Below are 17,041 nucleotides of genomic sequence, written 5' to 3' on the forward strand. Positions count from 1 at the left end.
CTGAGTTTTCTGTCCAATATTAGACCTATGTAGTGGTTACTAAATGACAGTGCCGTGCCACTTACAAGCGGATGAGTTATTTCAGGAATTATGTGTTTCCTAGTAAATAAAATGAGTTCAGTTTTGTTAGGGTTGACGCTTAGCCTATTTGCTTTTGACCAGTTTTCAGCCATGTTCAGTAAATCCTGCATGATTTCACAAAATGTATTGGGAAATTTCCCTCTTACTACCGTTGCAACACGTTCCGCATGTGATGGCAACAAACTTAGGCTTACTTTTTATATATGAATATCTTCATTTGATATTCTCAAAATATATCCACTTTTCATAATCTGTAACGATCCGATGCAGTTTTTTGTTTTTCATACCTGGCGAGTAAAAAACTAGTACTATTTTTACATTTGTATTTTGAAGTTACACAACTCGAGAAACTTCTATTTTTGAGAATTTAATGTCGTATTCCGAGATTATTATCATAAAGTTACAGGTTTTAATTTTTCAAGATTTTATTGATCATTTCTGACGCTAACGTACATTACCTCAGCGATATTCGCTTTAGGAGATTGAAATACACTTGAAAAAAATAAGAGAAAAAATGCTAATCATAGCCATACCGTTGTCAAGATTAGAAAAAAATCCTGTCCAGTCACCCTAGAAAAAAAATGATTTACATTTTTATTATTATACCATATTTATTGCATATAAGGCCCATTTGACAGAAATAGGTATAGTGTTACTAAATCATTTAGGCGACACTCTGCGTGGCCGTTATTTTCCAAGTTATTAGAATAGCGACACCCCTACACAGCCAACACGTGATGAATTGAAAGTCTGACATGTAAGGCTACAAAAAAAAAAAACAAAAAAAAAATTTGGCCAAAATGCGTTGTCAGAGAGTCAAAGGCATTACTCAATCAGTTAAGGAAAAACTTCTCTCATATCAATGATGTCAGTAATTTTTTTCGTCACTACCCTATGTGGCATGCCAGATCAATGTCTTCTTCTTTCATAGCATTACAACGCGGGGTGGGTCAAAGCTTCCTTCAAAATGCTCCTCCAAAGCGGCCTATTTTGAGCTGTTGCTTCGTAGTTACGTATTGCCAGCTTCTTAAGATCGTGTTCCATTGCGTCTATCCAACGGTTCCTCGATCTGCCTTTGGCCTTTACGCCCATTAACTTTCCTGTCAAGGCTTTCTTCACGGTACAGTCAACAGGCATACGGATCACATGACCTAACCATCTTATGCGCTGCGCTTTAACAAAACGCACAGCTGTCTCGTTCTGAGTTAGATCGTTCAGTTCCGAGTTCAATCGGATTCTATAGGTACCATCATCCATTCTTATTGGGCCAAAGGTCTTTCTTAAAATTTTCTTCCCATGCGAGCAATCTGAGCACAATTATCAACCTTAAGAGTCCATACCAGCCAGATCAATGGGTTTGCATTTAAAACACAATGATTTAAAGTAGAGTCGCAGCTAAACGTCTACAGTGGTGTCACAATCGATCGCTAACGGTCTAAGTGAGTTGGTTTAAAGACCGACTGCCACTGCCACCTACCCACCTAATACCTCCTATCTACTTAAATTATCGGCTTAAACAATTTTAAGACATTAACTTCGTAAAACTATGATACTTTATATTAAACTTTGCCAAAAACCTTTTTCAAATTGTCTTCACGAATAATGGATGTCAATGCGTTAGTTATCATCAGCCGATACAAATTTTAATAATCGGTGCTTTATAATATTATTTTAGTGCAATAAAATAGCTCGTCTTCCACAGTATTCTCACAGCCCATTTGAATATTTGTCTATGCGAAAGTGTTTGTTTTTTATGGACTGTGTGGCCCCAGTCCCATTGAGAACCTATCATAATATTTATGTATTACTTATAAACAGAGCTTCGTCATAAATCTATTAATCACAATATTTGTTTTTTTTATTTTCGCCATTTTCAGGTATCTTACATTGTAAAGAAATACGTTAGTATAACTCCATGTATCTTGTCTTTCCCTAATTATATATAATTTCATATTTTCCTTTTGTAAGTTCTTGTAAATCTTTTAATCATTCCTATTTGTTTCACACAATTTTCCACAAAATGGGTTCTTTAATTAACCAACCATAAAAAGGAACTGTGTCATTGCGGTTTAGTATTAATGCATAAATCTTACTCATTCTTTGTGCTTAATTTTCTGGTATCACATTTTCATGTATCCCTCGTTGTTTAAATAGATCTGGCATGTTTATTGTATCTGTTTCATATACACGGAAACCCTAAAAGCACCTTTTAGACTTTCAACTTCCATAGCTAAATTTTAATTTTGAAAGAAAAACATTTGCAACACTGCTGTTGTAAAATTTCAATTCCCAGTTGACAGGTACAAATTGTTTTTTACGAATTTTCTCACTACAAGAAGTTACATATGCAATATGAAAATGTAATAATAAAAAGATCCTCATAAAAATTATCTGCCGTTCGGAGTCGGCTTGAAACTTAAGGTCCCCCCTTTTGTGGAACAACATTAAGACGCACGCCACGAATAGGAGGTGGAGCTCCTCCAAACACCCAAAAAGGGTGTACGCGCCAATTATATAAAGGGTGATTTTTTAAGAGCTATAGGAAAGTTTTTCAAAAAAAAACACAAGTCAAATTCAGAAAAATTCATGAAATTTTTATTTAAATCGATAGTACAGTCCATATAATTTAATGTTTGAAGATTATTTCATGCAAATGTTGACCGCGACTGCGCTTCAAATGGTCCATCCGCTTAGTCCAATTTTGGCATACTCTTTCCAATGTTTCGGCCGGTATCTCACATATAAATGCTTTAATGTTGTCTTCCAATGCGTTAATTGAAGCAGGCTTGTCGGAATAGACATGAGCTTTAACATAGCCCCACCAAAAATAATCTAAAGGCGTTATATCCCACGATCTGGGGGCAAATTGACAGGTTCCGAACCTGAAATAAAATGTTCACCGAACTCGCCTCTCAACAAGTCCATTGTTACGCGTGCTGTGTGGCATGTGGCACCATCTTGCTGAAACCACATGTCATGCAAGTCAAGCTCTTGCATTTTGGGCAAAACAAAGTTGGATATCATTTCACGGTAGCGCTCACCATTCACAGTTACGTTACGATTCGCAGCATCTTTGAAGAAGTACGGTCCAAAGATACCTCCAGCCCATAAACCGCACTAAACTGTGACCTTTTCTGGATACATTGGTAGCTCTTGCAATTCTTCTGGCTGATCTGCACTCCAAAATCGACAATTCTGCTTAAAGCAAAAAGTAAGGTGGAATTGGTTGTAAAATGAAAAATCTTTATTTATTCTTGTAAGTCAATTTCATTCCCTTCAAAATAATCGCCTCTCGATGAAATACACTTATGCCAACGATTTACCACTTATAAACATTTTTCTGCGACATGGTCGAATCACCAACATGCTAAACGTTTCCGCAGCCGAAATTTCATTCCGCAAACAAAATTTGATGGCACTTCTCTGCTCAATCAAATCAGACATTGTAAAAATCGAAAAATGCATTCTTGGTCGTTTGGTAAACACAAGCGTAAATATATTACTGATAATGACATTCACATGAAGGTTGGCCCAGATGTTATTAACAGTGCTGCCAACTCATGAAATAAATAACTAGAGCGACATTTTAATCCCGCGAAGTTTAACAAATAAATTCACCTTACTTTTTGTCCACAGTAGTACTTACCTCTTTATCCAAAAATGAGCTTCGTCGCTGAACACAATTTTTCGATAAAAAAGTGGATCTTCGGCCAACTTTTCAAGAGCCCATTCACCAAAAATTCTGCGTTGCGGTGGGTCGTTCGGCTTCAATTCTTGCACCAGCTGTATTTTGAAAGGCTTCACACCTCAATCCTTTCGCAAAATTTTCCACGTTGTTGAGTAAACAGAGGCCAGAGGTCGTTGCTACGAACGGCGACGAATCGATAATTGATAGTCATCATTAACACTGACCGATAGAGCTGCTATATTTTCTTCAGTTCGTACTCTACGTAAACGTGTTGGTGATTTGATGTCCAATAATGTAAATTTGGTTCTAAATTTAGTCACAATAGCTCGGATAGCCGCTTCAGTGGGTCGATTAATTTGACCATAAAATGGAAGAAGCGCGCGATAAACTTTCTTAACAGAACACGCATTTGTTAATCAAATTCAATGATTTGCAAGCGTTGTTCGTTTTTAAGATAATTCGTGGTTAAATTATAGACCAAACTGAAGATATTTGACAGTGAAATAAAACACGAAACGTGCGTCAGTTGTTTAAACCAACTGTTTAAAAATAGAATAGCTAAAAAATCACCCGTTATAAATACAAGTATGTATGTATGTAATAACGAAATAGTTCACTGCGCCTTACAGAGGTCTCAATTACAAAAATACGCTTAAAAAATGACTCAAGTAAAATTTGTACAGCTGTATATCTTTGCGTAGCCGAATGGGTTGGTGTGTGATTACCATTCGGAATTCACAGAGAGGTCGTTGGTTTGAATCTCGGTGAAAGCAAAATTATAAAAACATTTTTCTAATAGCGATCGCCCCTCGGCAGGCAATGGCAAACCTCCGAGTGTATTTCTGCCATGAAAAAATCTCCTCATAAAAATATCTGCCGTTCGGAGTCGGCTTGAAACTGTAGGTCCCTCCATTTGTGGAACAACATCAAGACGCACACCACAAATAGGAGGAGGAGCTCGGCCAAACACCTAACAGAAGTGTACGCGCCAATTATTTATTTTTATTTTTATATCTTTGCGTGCACATATCCATAATTTTTTTGTACTAAACTCAAAATATATTTCCTTTCTATCGGTACGTTTTTTGCTCCCTTCACACAAAGACGTTTTTCAGTTGCATAAAAACTGCCGTTATTGTTTACTGCACCCACCTTCTTCGAAGATTGTCAATCGCTCCTATTTCTCAGCAGTATCTTACTAAGTTTTCCCATTTGTACCGTAATTCGATATATTTTTTCTGTATTGTCTACCCCCCTCTCACTAAATGTTTGTTAAAAACCAAAATTCCATCATTGCCATATTTGTGAATTTTTCTGCGGTCCTTCGAACGTGTTATATAATTAAATTAATTATTGTCAGAACAACTTCCAAATTATCTTTATGTTTAAGTAATTTTATATGTTTGTAAATGTTGAAAATAAAAAATAGTTTATTTTGTAAATAAATTGTTTTCCAAACCGAATAAACACTAAATTATATATATTTATATTGTATTCTTTCATTCTTCTTCTCTTCTCCTTTCATCATTTTCGAAAAATTGTTAACCCTCATTCATAATTCGCATTTTCGCATTTTATTCTCACAAAACTAAAAAAAAAAATCACTCAACATACTTTACCCAAATTCGCTTCACACATCTGCTCACCCACTCTTCCACTCACCTTACTCGCTCTTGCTCAATGTAATTTTTATTATAACTTTAAATGTTTTTGTTCAAATCAAACTTTGAATTATTAAAAATTTATGTATATAAACTCAAACCTATGTATTAAAATATATTTCTCACTTATTGTAATTACTTATGCATAACTTAAAATAATTTCAATAATCGATTGCATTTTACGGTAACGCGTTCGGAATAATTATGACGAAATCATTATGAAATACTTGAAATCTTAAATTATGCTACCAAATCGTATACGCCGACGCTGCAAAATGAAATGCAAAAGAAAAATGCAAAACGATTTAAAACAATCGCACGCATCCTTTACTATAACACCCTCTCCTATCCCATACATCCTATGCCCGATGACGAGTCCTGAAGTTCGGCTGTTGCTGCAAGCCAGTCGCTCGATTCTCTCAATGTGTGCTCTCTCACACACAATCACAAGTCCCACAATATTCCCTTTCCGCTTTTTTGAACAAAAAAAAACTCCACTGGCGGTTTTTTAAAATACTATACCTATATAATATTAAAATAAACAACTAACTAAAAAGCAAATTAAACAGTTAACAACATAAATTTCAATAATTAAAAATATTCCACGAAAAAAGTTGAATTCCAATAACAATTAATAAATCAATAACACCAAACAAAGGAGTCAACACCAACACATCAACACACACATTTGATTATAAACTTATTTTAGGTGTAGAAAAAGTAGATTCTAAACTCAGCGCAGGACAGAAGTTTGATAAAACTCGTATTCGGTTTTCAGTTTTGCTTAGAATTATTTAACAACCAAATAGTAATTGGGTTTGGAATACTTGGCATAAATTATAGGAACACCATACAAAGGCGAATATGTATGTATGTAGCTGAAAACGGCCTATTTTAATAAATTTCAATAAGCGTATACCATCTTTAAACTGGAATTGAAAACAAAAGAATGATTGGTCAAGATAGGAAACTTGAATTGTAAAATTAATTGCTTACAATAAATTATTCTTCTTCTATTTATACACCATGACCCCGCTGCATCCAATGAACTGAAATTTTAGCCACTTTACTTCGACGTTATTTCCCTAAAACACGAATATTAGGTTTCATTACTTCAATAAACTGATGACTTCACATAATTCCCCATAAAACAATTGAGTTAAATGATCAACCATTTTCAGTTTAAAAATATGATACGTTGTTATTGACGTCTGTAATTGCTGGAAGGAGTTAACAAAGTTATAGAAGAACGGTTAATACGTACATACATATACATTAGAGCGGGTAAAGTCTTCTTGGCAAGGTTTCTAGCAGATGCGGATTATATTAAAAATTATAAGAAAAAAATACTACTAGATTAAAGCTGTAAAGTTCATTTCGAGCTGCCCAAATTTTAAAAGAAGCTATTTATTTTAATTTTAATTAATACGGAGCTAATATAAGAATGAATCTTTCTATAGTAAATAACTAAAACCATAGTATTATGATCGTTATTTTTTTAAAACAAATATGCACGTGGGTGCTTTTGGTGCAAATAATTTATTTCGTATATCTATTTTTGATTTAAAGAACGCAATGATGGCGCTAAAGCGTAAATTATGTATAATTTTTTAATAATGTAATAGGAAACTATGCTGTATGTAACTTTTTTTACACATGTTATTTTTGCAAAAACGAAAATAAATAAATTTTTCAGGATTTCAAGAATTTTTTTTAAATAATAATTATTATTTTTTATATTAATTAACAACGAATTTACAATTATTGTGGATTTAGATTATTTTTGCTTTCAGGAGGATCTGTATTTTAAGGGGCTAGAAATTGCCTTTAGATTCATGTTCTAATGGATTTTTTTCTTAGTATTTCAAGTAGTATCCGAATCTGCTAGGAACGCGGTCGAGGAAAATAGTTCTATGCAAATTGACCCACCCCAAAATACATATATTATAACTATACACACACATATATATATATAGATACTTAGTACAGGGTACCTACAAAATATATTTCAAGTTCGAGCACTTTATTCAGCATTTCGGCTGTTGTTATATTACAATATTCGTATATTTAAAAATTCTTAAATGATTTTGATTTCATTACCATATCTATTGAAGCATTAATAAAATTAAGATCGTAAATGAAGAATCTGTCAAAAATCGCTGTTCCGAAAGTTTTTAGATTTTTTTAATCATTAAAATAGTCCAATTGATCCCGGAATGGCAAAGTGTATTTAAAAACTTCAGTCGTTTGGTTCAGAGCAAGTCTCAACACACCAGTGCACGTTCATCCATCCGTTCCACTCAAAATATATATCTCTGTTGTAAGTTAAATCATAGAAAAACATCAACATATTTCAATTAAGTGGCATCCCTGGCACAACAAATGATATCCGTTTTCAATTTGTTTTGAGTAATCCTTAGACATCCAGACTCGACATAAACTACAAGCTGCTACACGAAGTACAGCGTCACCTCGAGATAAATCGTATTTAGTTCATATTCGGAATGTAAATATATTAGTTAGATGACAAAAAGTAATATAATTAAAAAAAAGATTTCGCAATAGCACACTCTTGGTGCCACTCAGCAAATCAATGAGAAAGAGCTGTACCCCGTGTATATTCATCGGGCCTATATTTCTGCCTTTGGTCTAAGGACTAGCAGTTTCTCGGAATGTATCTCACTTAAGGTGCTGTTTATTAAGATTTTTATAAACGAAATTTCTATTACTTTCATTCCTTTTGAATGTTTCACATAAAGTTTCACGGAAAATCTCTAAGCGTGCACACGGGGTGTATTTGTAGAATGTCATTTATGATTTTTAAATCGTAGACCCTTTTATAAAGGGTGGTTAAGTCTTCAGGGCCGGTGTTGATTTTGAATAAAATACAATTTTTTTAAGAAATTTTTATCATTTCTCTTTATTATGATAATACTGGTATAGCTCAATTACGTGTGGAACCAAATATTGGTCAAATGGCCGCCAAGGCCGCCTCCATCCATTGGTCTAAATTTTCGATGACGCTGAGGCATAATTGAGGTACTATGCCGTTAATGTGCCGAGTTATCTCACCCTTTAGCCCTTAAATTGTTGCTGGCTTATCGACGTACACCTTTTCTTTAAAATAACCCCAAAGAAAGGAGTCCAACGGTGTCGTCGACGTTTAGGTGTGGTTCACATTCTACATCGGTCCTTGAAATTTAACCACCCTTTATATATATCAATAAATAGGTAATGGATTTTCATTCAAAATCTGAAGGAGTTTAATTTAAATTTGAAAAATAAGCTCGAACTTGAAAAACTCTGTATTATAAGCTCCGTAGAAAATACTATTTAAAAGAAAGAAAGAAAAATTACAATAAACATGAATATAGAAAAATGGGAATGTTCCGAACTCTTCAGGATTGAAAGCATAGTTAACATAAAAAGAAATACACGCGCATATATTTTTGTAAGAGAATTTTTGGAAAAAGGTGTGCATATATTTTTACATTTAATGCATTCATATTTGTATAAGAGAAGTAATAAAAATATATAAACTGAAGATAAGAGAGCAAACACCTAATTGGGGTACTTAAGTTTCTTAAAATATTATATCCGTAAGTATGATATGAAACAGTATATATTATAATAAATAGGTAGTAATGGAGGCAACAATCTTCTTACATAAGTTACACATATCCGTGTAAAGTGCAGAATAGATATCATGGAACAATGCGTTTAGTTCCTTTAGATGTTGAAAAATATATGTAGAGGTAGTTTGAATAGTGCTGCAGCATTACTCACTTTGAATCAACAAATTTACAGTAAAAAACGAAATAGAAGATAATTTGAACACTGTGTTGTACACAATGAGCGGACACTGCGAGGTGAACACTTAGTTTTTATATTCTAATAATACGTTTTTAATAATGAACCGGCTAAATTGTCTCTGCTTTAGAATGTCTAATGACAGTTGGGGAGTTATAATATTTTAGAGAAGTTCGGCCATTCGCGTAGAACGAACGTAGAATGTATTCAAACGCCTTGGCTTTATCTCTACAACAATCGACTGTGATCGGCTAGCTAACAGTGCGCGAATCTATGCTAACATTTGCGAATTGTTTTACATCATTCCTCAATACATAGTTGCTAATAAATAAACCGAACAAGAGTTGCTTCGGCTAGCCTCCGTGAATAAAAGTAGTGTTTCATATTACACCAAACAGTGGGAACAGAGATGCAAAACCGAACGCTCTGACGTTTGATAATATCTTTGGACCTGTTTACAAAACCATTGGCGTTCAATTAGCTTAACCAATTTTAATAAAAGAAAGACCAGGATATACAGGGTCCGCCAAACAATCCTTCCGGTTAATGATGGAACACAACTTCATTCATATGTCTGCCTCGGCTAGCATTTTCACATTTTCGATTGTATGCGGCTGTATTTCAGCTATGACATCGCGTATGTTGGTCTTCAGTGCATAAATTGTTGCTGGTTTGTTGGCATAACACTGGCCTTTGACGGCACCCCAAAGATAATAATCCAACGGCGTCAAATCGCAGCTCCGAGGCGGCCAAACGATATCAGAATTTCGACTGATAATGAGACCTTCGAAGACAGTGCGCAAAAGATTGATCGTAGTATTCGCTGTGTGGCAAGTAGCGCCATCTTGTTGCAACCAAATGCAATATTTCCCTGCGTTCTTTGAGCGTATACACAACCATTTTCGTTCAGCGGAAGAATAAAACTAATTTTCTGTCAAATCAGATGACAGCTAAGTGTTACCATTCTTCAAGTAATACCTAGTTCAAGTCCGTAACGATAGATGGCGGGCCCTTTATTAAATTATCCTTAAATTACTGAAGTAAAACGCATTGCTTTTTCAAAAGCCCACCAATGTAATAAATATACTAGATATGTCTACATATATTTTTGTTAAGTTCAGTTGCTTCTGATATAGTTTAATACATGTATCTATTTATTATCTATCTATTTATAGGGTGGGCCATGTAAAATTTGCTTTTTGAATCCGCTATAAAAAAAAAAAAACAAATCAATATTGTTTCAAACTTTTCTGTTTATTTTGAAGATTGAATATTGTCATTTATAAATGAAAAATAATATCGTTCAAATGACTACCACGACTGGCTTTACAGTAGGCCATTCGATCAACCAAATTTTAAGGCACATTTTCGATTGTTTGGGATCCAATTTCGTGAATGGCAACTTCGATTTCGGCTTTTAAAGCATCAATCGTCTCTGGATGGTTCGCATAGCATTTGTCCTTAACGGCTTCCCTCAAAAAATAGTCCAACGGGCTTAAATCACAGCTCCGAGGCGGCCAATTGATATCGGAATTTCGGCTGATTATTCGGTTTTCAAAAACGGTAGCCAAAAGTTCGAGTGTAACTTTGGCAGTGTGACAAGTTGCATCGTCCTGTTGAAACCAAATGTCGTCCATGTCAGCCTCTTCAATTTTTGGAAAAACTCGTTGAGCATGTCACGGTTACCCTCGCCATTTACTGTAACCGCGGCTCCTCGCTCATTTTCGAAAAAAATGGCCCGATGATGCCGCCAGACCAAAAACCGCACCAAACAGTGACTCGTTGTGGATGCATTTGCTTCTCTACAGTAACGTGTGGATTTTCTGAGCCCCAAATCCGACAATTTTGCTTATTGACGTAGCCACCGATGTGAAAATGAGCTTCATCAGAAAAGAAGAAGAAGACTGACCACTTTGGAAATAGGTTTTCAATATTTCCCAATTTTGTTCAAGCGTGTAGCCTCCCATTTCGTAAATGTCAAACCTTTAAGTAAATTATGAACACATTTGACATGTCATTTGAGTTACCATTCTCAAAAAATAGGTCTGTTCAAAAAGCAAACGCTGTATGACCCACACTGTATATTCTTAAATTACTAATTTGTATTTTAGCAACTCGATTTTTCAAGGCCTTGTAAACGATTTCTGTTAGTACCTCATGAGTGGCTCGGCCGAGTTTCCATGCTAAGGATGTTTTAGATCATAGCACAATTACTCCCATAACATCGATCTTTAACGATTGTCTAAAAAACAAAAGTCTATCGGGATGAAATATTAGCTTTGAAACGAAGCCTAGCCGGCCGATGACACGATTGTGGAACTTTGCGCGCAAGATACTTGCTTCATCCTGTTCACAGATTATCCAACCACAGATAATTTGACTTTTCGCTTTCAACTTTAGTCCTCAAATAGACGGCTCTCTTACCATATTGGCGTTTCCATTAAAAAAAAAATGAATTAATGTAAGTTTTACTCGAAAAAGCGCCAGATATGCAACATTTCATTTGTGACATTCCAGGGAATGTAAAACGGGTTTCTTCACAAACATTTCGTCAATAAAGTCACACTTTGAGCAACACAGTACTCACTTTGAGGCGCTAAGTTTTCAATATGTTTTGACGTTTTGGAGACTAATTCATATATCGGAGTTGTTATACTGGTTAACAGCCGAAACAGTCAGCACGAAAAATCAGATGGGCCCACTATTTGGAGCACCCGGTATATCCATGTATTCTAGCTGTCCACCGAGATGTAAACCTCACAACATAATTTAAAATGAAACGTTTTAACGACATGTTTCAGCTTCGTTCCCTTATTTATTAGTTACTAAATAAAATCAAAACTACCGAAAGCCTTTGCTACCAAAATTTTACTAATACCTAATATACTTAGTTAAGTTTTTAATAGTTATGTTGTTAGGTGACAAACGTATGAGTAAAGACAATTATTAAAAACAAAGAAAGCCGATAGCGAATAGATGTGTAAAAGACTTCCCCGTCGATGATATTCAATTTACTTAGCCAGTTTTTATGTAGTAGCGGCACTGAAATCCGAACACTTGTGTAGCAGTCAAGTACACCTGAATTTTGATGGAGTCAATATTTTTGGTCATAATTTTTGGTGAGATTGGTAGGTCGTGAAGAAAGTGGAAAAAGCCAAATCATAAAAAGTGAGTCAGAGGAATAAGGTCAAATTTTACGTTGCGAAAACTACACCTTTCGTGAAATTAGCGTGAAAGTTAGATTTAGTAAGATTGCAATTTTTCCTCAAATTAATTTCTATTTCCAAGCAGCTAAAATATTACATTAAAAATAATCTAATAGGACTATGAATAAGTTCGTGCGGTTTTTTTTCGAAATTTGAAACTTTATTGACGTAAAATGGTTACAAATTTAATATTCAAAATATTGTCCATCGCTTACTACTACTTTTTCCCATCTTTCTGGCAATTCACGGATTCCCTTTGTGAAAAATTCGGTCGGTTTTGCCGCAATCCACGAATCGATCCATTTTTTGACTTCATCGTAATTACGGAAGTGCTGGTCAGCCAGGCCATGTTGCATCGATCGGAAGAGATAGTAATCGGATGGCGCAAGGTCTGGACTATACAGCGGGTGGGGTAGGACATCCCATTTGAGCGTTTCTAAGTATGTTTTGACCACTTGTGCAACATGTGGCCGAGCATTGTCATGTTGCAAAATAACTTTGTCGTGTCTATCGGCGTATTGCGGCCGTTTTTCTCGCAGTGCTCGGCTCAAACGCATCAATTGTCGTCGGTAGACATCCCCCGTAATCGTTTCATTCGGTTTCAGTAGCTCATAATACACAACACCCAGCTGGTCCCACCAGATACACAGCATAACCTTCAGGCCATGAATATTCTGCGCCGACGTCGATGTTGAAGCATGGCCAGGGTATCCATACGTTGCCCGACGTTTTGGATTGTCGTAATGGACCCACTTTTCATCGCCAGTCACAATTCGATGCAAAAAACCCTTTCTTTTGTGCCGTTGAAGCAGTTGTTCGCATGCCATAAAACGGCGTTCAACGTCTCTTGGCTTCAATTCATACGGCACCCAATGGCCTACCTTTCGGATCATTCCCATGGCTTTTAAACGTTTGGAAATGGTTGATTGATCAACTCCCAAAGTTTTTGCAACCTCTTCTTGCGTTTGAGCCGGATCTTGATCGAGCAATTCCTCCAATTCGGTATCCATGAACTTTGGCGGCGCACCCTCGCGTTCTTCGTCTTCCAAGCCAAAATCACCACTTTTAAAGCGTGCAAACCACTTCTGGCACGTTCGCTCAGATAGAGCATGCTCACCATAAACTTCCACCAAGATACGATGACTTTCGGCTGCTTTTTTCTTCATATTAAAATAATGAAGAAGAATTCCCCGCAAAAACACATTATTTGGCACGAAATTCGACATTTTCAAGTGTGGTAAAAATATTGTTGTTTACGCTTCAAATAAAAAACTTATACTGACGTTTGTGCCTTACGACAGTAGCTCTCCAATGAATGTTTGGAAATGTGGATCGATGGAATAATAATCAAGTTACGCCATCTGTTGTAAAACCGCACGAACTTATAAATAGACCTATTAATTGAATGCTATTAAAAACTTGGAAAATAGCAAAATTAACAGCTAGGATACATTTGAATATATTTTTATTCTTAAAATTAAGCTCAGCATTGTTTTCTGGTGTGCAAATTGGCTTGATTTTTGAGTGTCCGAATTTTGGTATCGGCTGCTGTATAAGATGTAAAATTTTTTCAATGAGACATCTAAAAATTAAGTTTAGGAGCATCAAAATCATATGCGCAGCTTTTAAAAAACTCTCGACAAAAATTTCAATTTGTTCGAGTGTTTAAACGAAGTTCAGTTAGGCTTTAAAGGAATAAATAGCTCATATCGTTTTTATTGCTTCTCAATTAAACTCGACCACAAAACAAGATCGATAATCCGTTTAAAAGTCAGATGGTTAATATGATGGTCGAAAAATATCAACGGAACTATCTTTATTATTGATAGGTTATAATATTTCATAATTCTAGTACTCTCTAAGCTCTGTAGGAGGTCTGATCTGTACCAAATAGACAGTCGTAATTGGCGGTTTTAAGTCAGCAGAGAGATGGGGAAAATGCTGGTTTCTCTTTTTTACGAAATTTTAAAATATCATAGAATAATCGCTTATTACTATAGCTGAAGTTGTAAAAAAAATATTTTGAATATGGAAATCAAGTCAGTTAACAAACGAGTATAAATCCGCTCATGCTTACTAACTAAATAAGTGCTTTCTCCCTCTCTCTATAAACCTGCATACCTAGGTTTTTTTTTATTATACATACATTGGATATTCCAAAAATGCATATATCTAAATACAAACAAGCAGTACTAGCTGCCAGGGCTTACCACTCTATAGTAATTGATAAATAATAAAAAATAAAAATACAATTTAATGTATATATAAAGTGAACGAGGTTTTAGTTAGCGTTGAAAAAGTAAGAAATTCTCGTACAATGGGACAATGCCGATAAATGTGCTTTTTCAGATCTTAAATAAATAACTTGCTTAACTACTTACATTTAACCGTAAAAATCGGGTTTCTTATATACTTACATAGTACATAGCGATATATATACCAATAAAGTAACTCTTAAAAACCTATATAAAAACGGGTTTCAACTAAAACAAGCGTTTCTCTTCAACGAGTTATTCATTAAAAAAATTAGGTAAACTGCTAAAAAAATATTAAAAATTATTAACTTAGCTTGCATAAGATGAAGTTAATCTAACAGAATTAAATGTGGTTCAAATACCCGATATCTTTGAGTAAAACTAAAATCAAAATGCACATTTACGAATTTATTTTGTACTAGAAATTCTGTAGTTAGTTGAAAAACTCTAAGGTATTCTGTGTAGTTTATGCTAGATTAGCTCAGAAATGTTATACAATTTATAATATGAAAACACAGAAATAAATATGCTTATCTTTTAGTGGATTTAACAATTTCCAGTGAACATTTTAATTTTAGAAAACTACTTCTTTCTAAATTTAAATTATGTCCAACCTCGTTCATTAATAAATTAATATTCAATAATTAAAGTTAAATATAAAGCACACACACCCAAATTAGTATATGTATATACTAATATACTAACATAAAATATGTAGACACATTCACAAAACAATTGTGGTCCTAACACTGTAGAGGCACAAATTTTAACATTTTTGTATATTTGATACATAAATGTTAAGCGCTTCCACTACTCAAAGAAATGACTATGAATCTAAAACGAATGCAAAGAAAACGTGAAACAGAAGAACCTTACAAACAACAAAAACATAATTCTTTCACATACCTAATTATTTTGATATTGCTTTTCTACTTTACTTATGAGCGCTTAGTACACCTTTCTAAATAATCTCACATTTCACTTTAGTTACTCTGCCTACTTCTCTGTCGCTCTTTCAAGCTCTAGTTGTGCCGTTGTACTGAATATATCTTTCACTGTGTCCCTTTCATATTTCCGTTTCACTGTGTTCTTGTACTCTTCCAATTGCAATGCAAATGAGTCCAGATTGTGTGTTTCGTCGTGACTTTGGCAATCAATTTTTCTCAATGAATATCTTTATTTGTCTTTACGTTAAAATACTTATCTATGTATGTACATATATGAAATAAGCACAAGGCATTTTTTCCGAGCATCAACTTGTTGCAATACTTTTCAATTTTATCTATAATAATTGAGAAACGCACACATATACACAAGCAAATAAGTAAACACAATCCAGCAAGATACTGTTATAATATTTTCACGATGTTTTGCCTCAAATCAAAATACCTTAGGTGATTAGTTTTCGATTGATATCGAAAGAATAGATTTTCAAAGTAAAGCACCAAAGCAAAATTTAATAAGCAATGGGCATGTAGTTGTGCTAAGGTTAACTTTAAATAATGCAATGGAAATTTAGAGAACATTGATAAAAGAAATTATAATTTGAAATAAAATAAAAATTAAAAGCAACAAAAGCAAAAAAAAAATAAGCAAACCGCATACACAGAACCTTGTAAATCCCAACCAACTAACCTAATGATAGTGCGACGTTTTACAGTCGCCTTCTTTCAAATTTTCACGAAAGGCCTCGTCAAGTTACTCGCTGAAATTGGACCCACCCGGCAAGGGGAAAATCAAAGCCAAACGAAAGCCGCTGAGCACACCGGCCTCGCCATCGCGCGTACGGAGCGAACCACAATGCACCTGCATGTCGGCCGAACAGTATGCCCGTCTCCGGACCGATCCCAGAGTACGAGGTGAGGATCCACAACTACTACTACTACTACCACTACAACTACTACTACCTACTGCCACTCTCAAAACTCTGTTAGTTGAACTAAACTTCCAATCACTAATTGTTAATCCGGACAAGTACTGTAAATTGCATGTAGGCACAGACAAGAACATACACATAGACACTTAGTTAAAATGAAATAAGAAAGGAGTAATGATCAGCTACGATTATATAATATATATTTTTTTTGAGTTTTTGAAATTACCTAAACAAACTATTATTTTATATATTTTTACATGAATTGCTGAATATGCTGGGTGTTTTTCTATCTCTGGGCGAAATGAAATTGGCTATATAAAACGAAACGAAACGAGATGAATTCGATTCCGAACATACCAGATTTCAAGGCTTTACAGAATTTAATTGGAAAATCTTACCAGTACCAATGACTCTTACGTAGGCTTATCTATACCGTAATTATAGGGATGTTTCCATATTTAAAA

At 34.7% G+C, this 17,041-nt stretch overlaps 1 protein-coding gene across 1 annotated transcript in view; it reads left to right on the forward strand.

The window, feature by feature from the left end:
• The window catches only part of LOC128861884 (protein still life, isoform SIF type 1-like), a 97,708-nt gene that overhangs the window by 9,464 nt on the left and 71,203 nt on the right, over window positions 1–17,041 (forward strand). The window contains exon 5 of the mRNA XM_054100260.1: window positions 16,362–16,560. Coding sequence (XP_053956235.1) covers window positions 16,362–16,560 — 199 coding nt within the window. The remainder of the gene's footprint in view (window positions 1–16,361; window positions 16,561–17,041) is intronic.

This window comes from Anastrepha ludens, chromosome 4, assembly GCF_028408465.1.
Source record: "Anastrepha ludens isolate Willacy chromosome 4, idAnaLude1.1, whole genome shotgun sequence".
In the NCBI taxonomy this organism is placed as follows: Eukaryota; Metazoa; Arthropoda; class Insecta; order Diptera; family Tephritidae; genus Anastrepha; species Anastrepha ludens.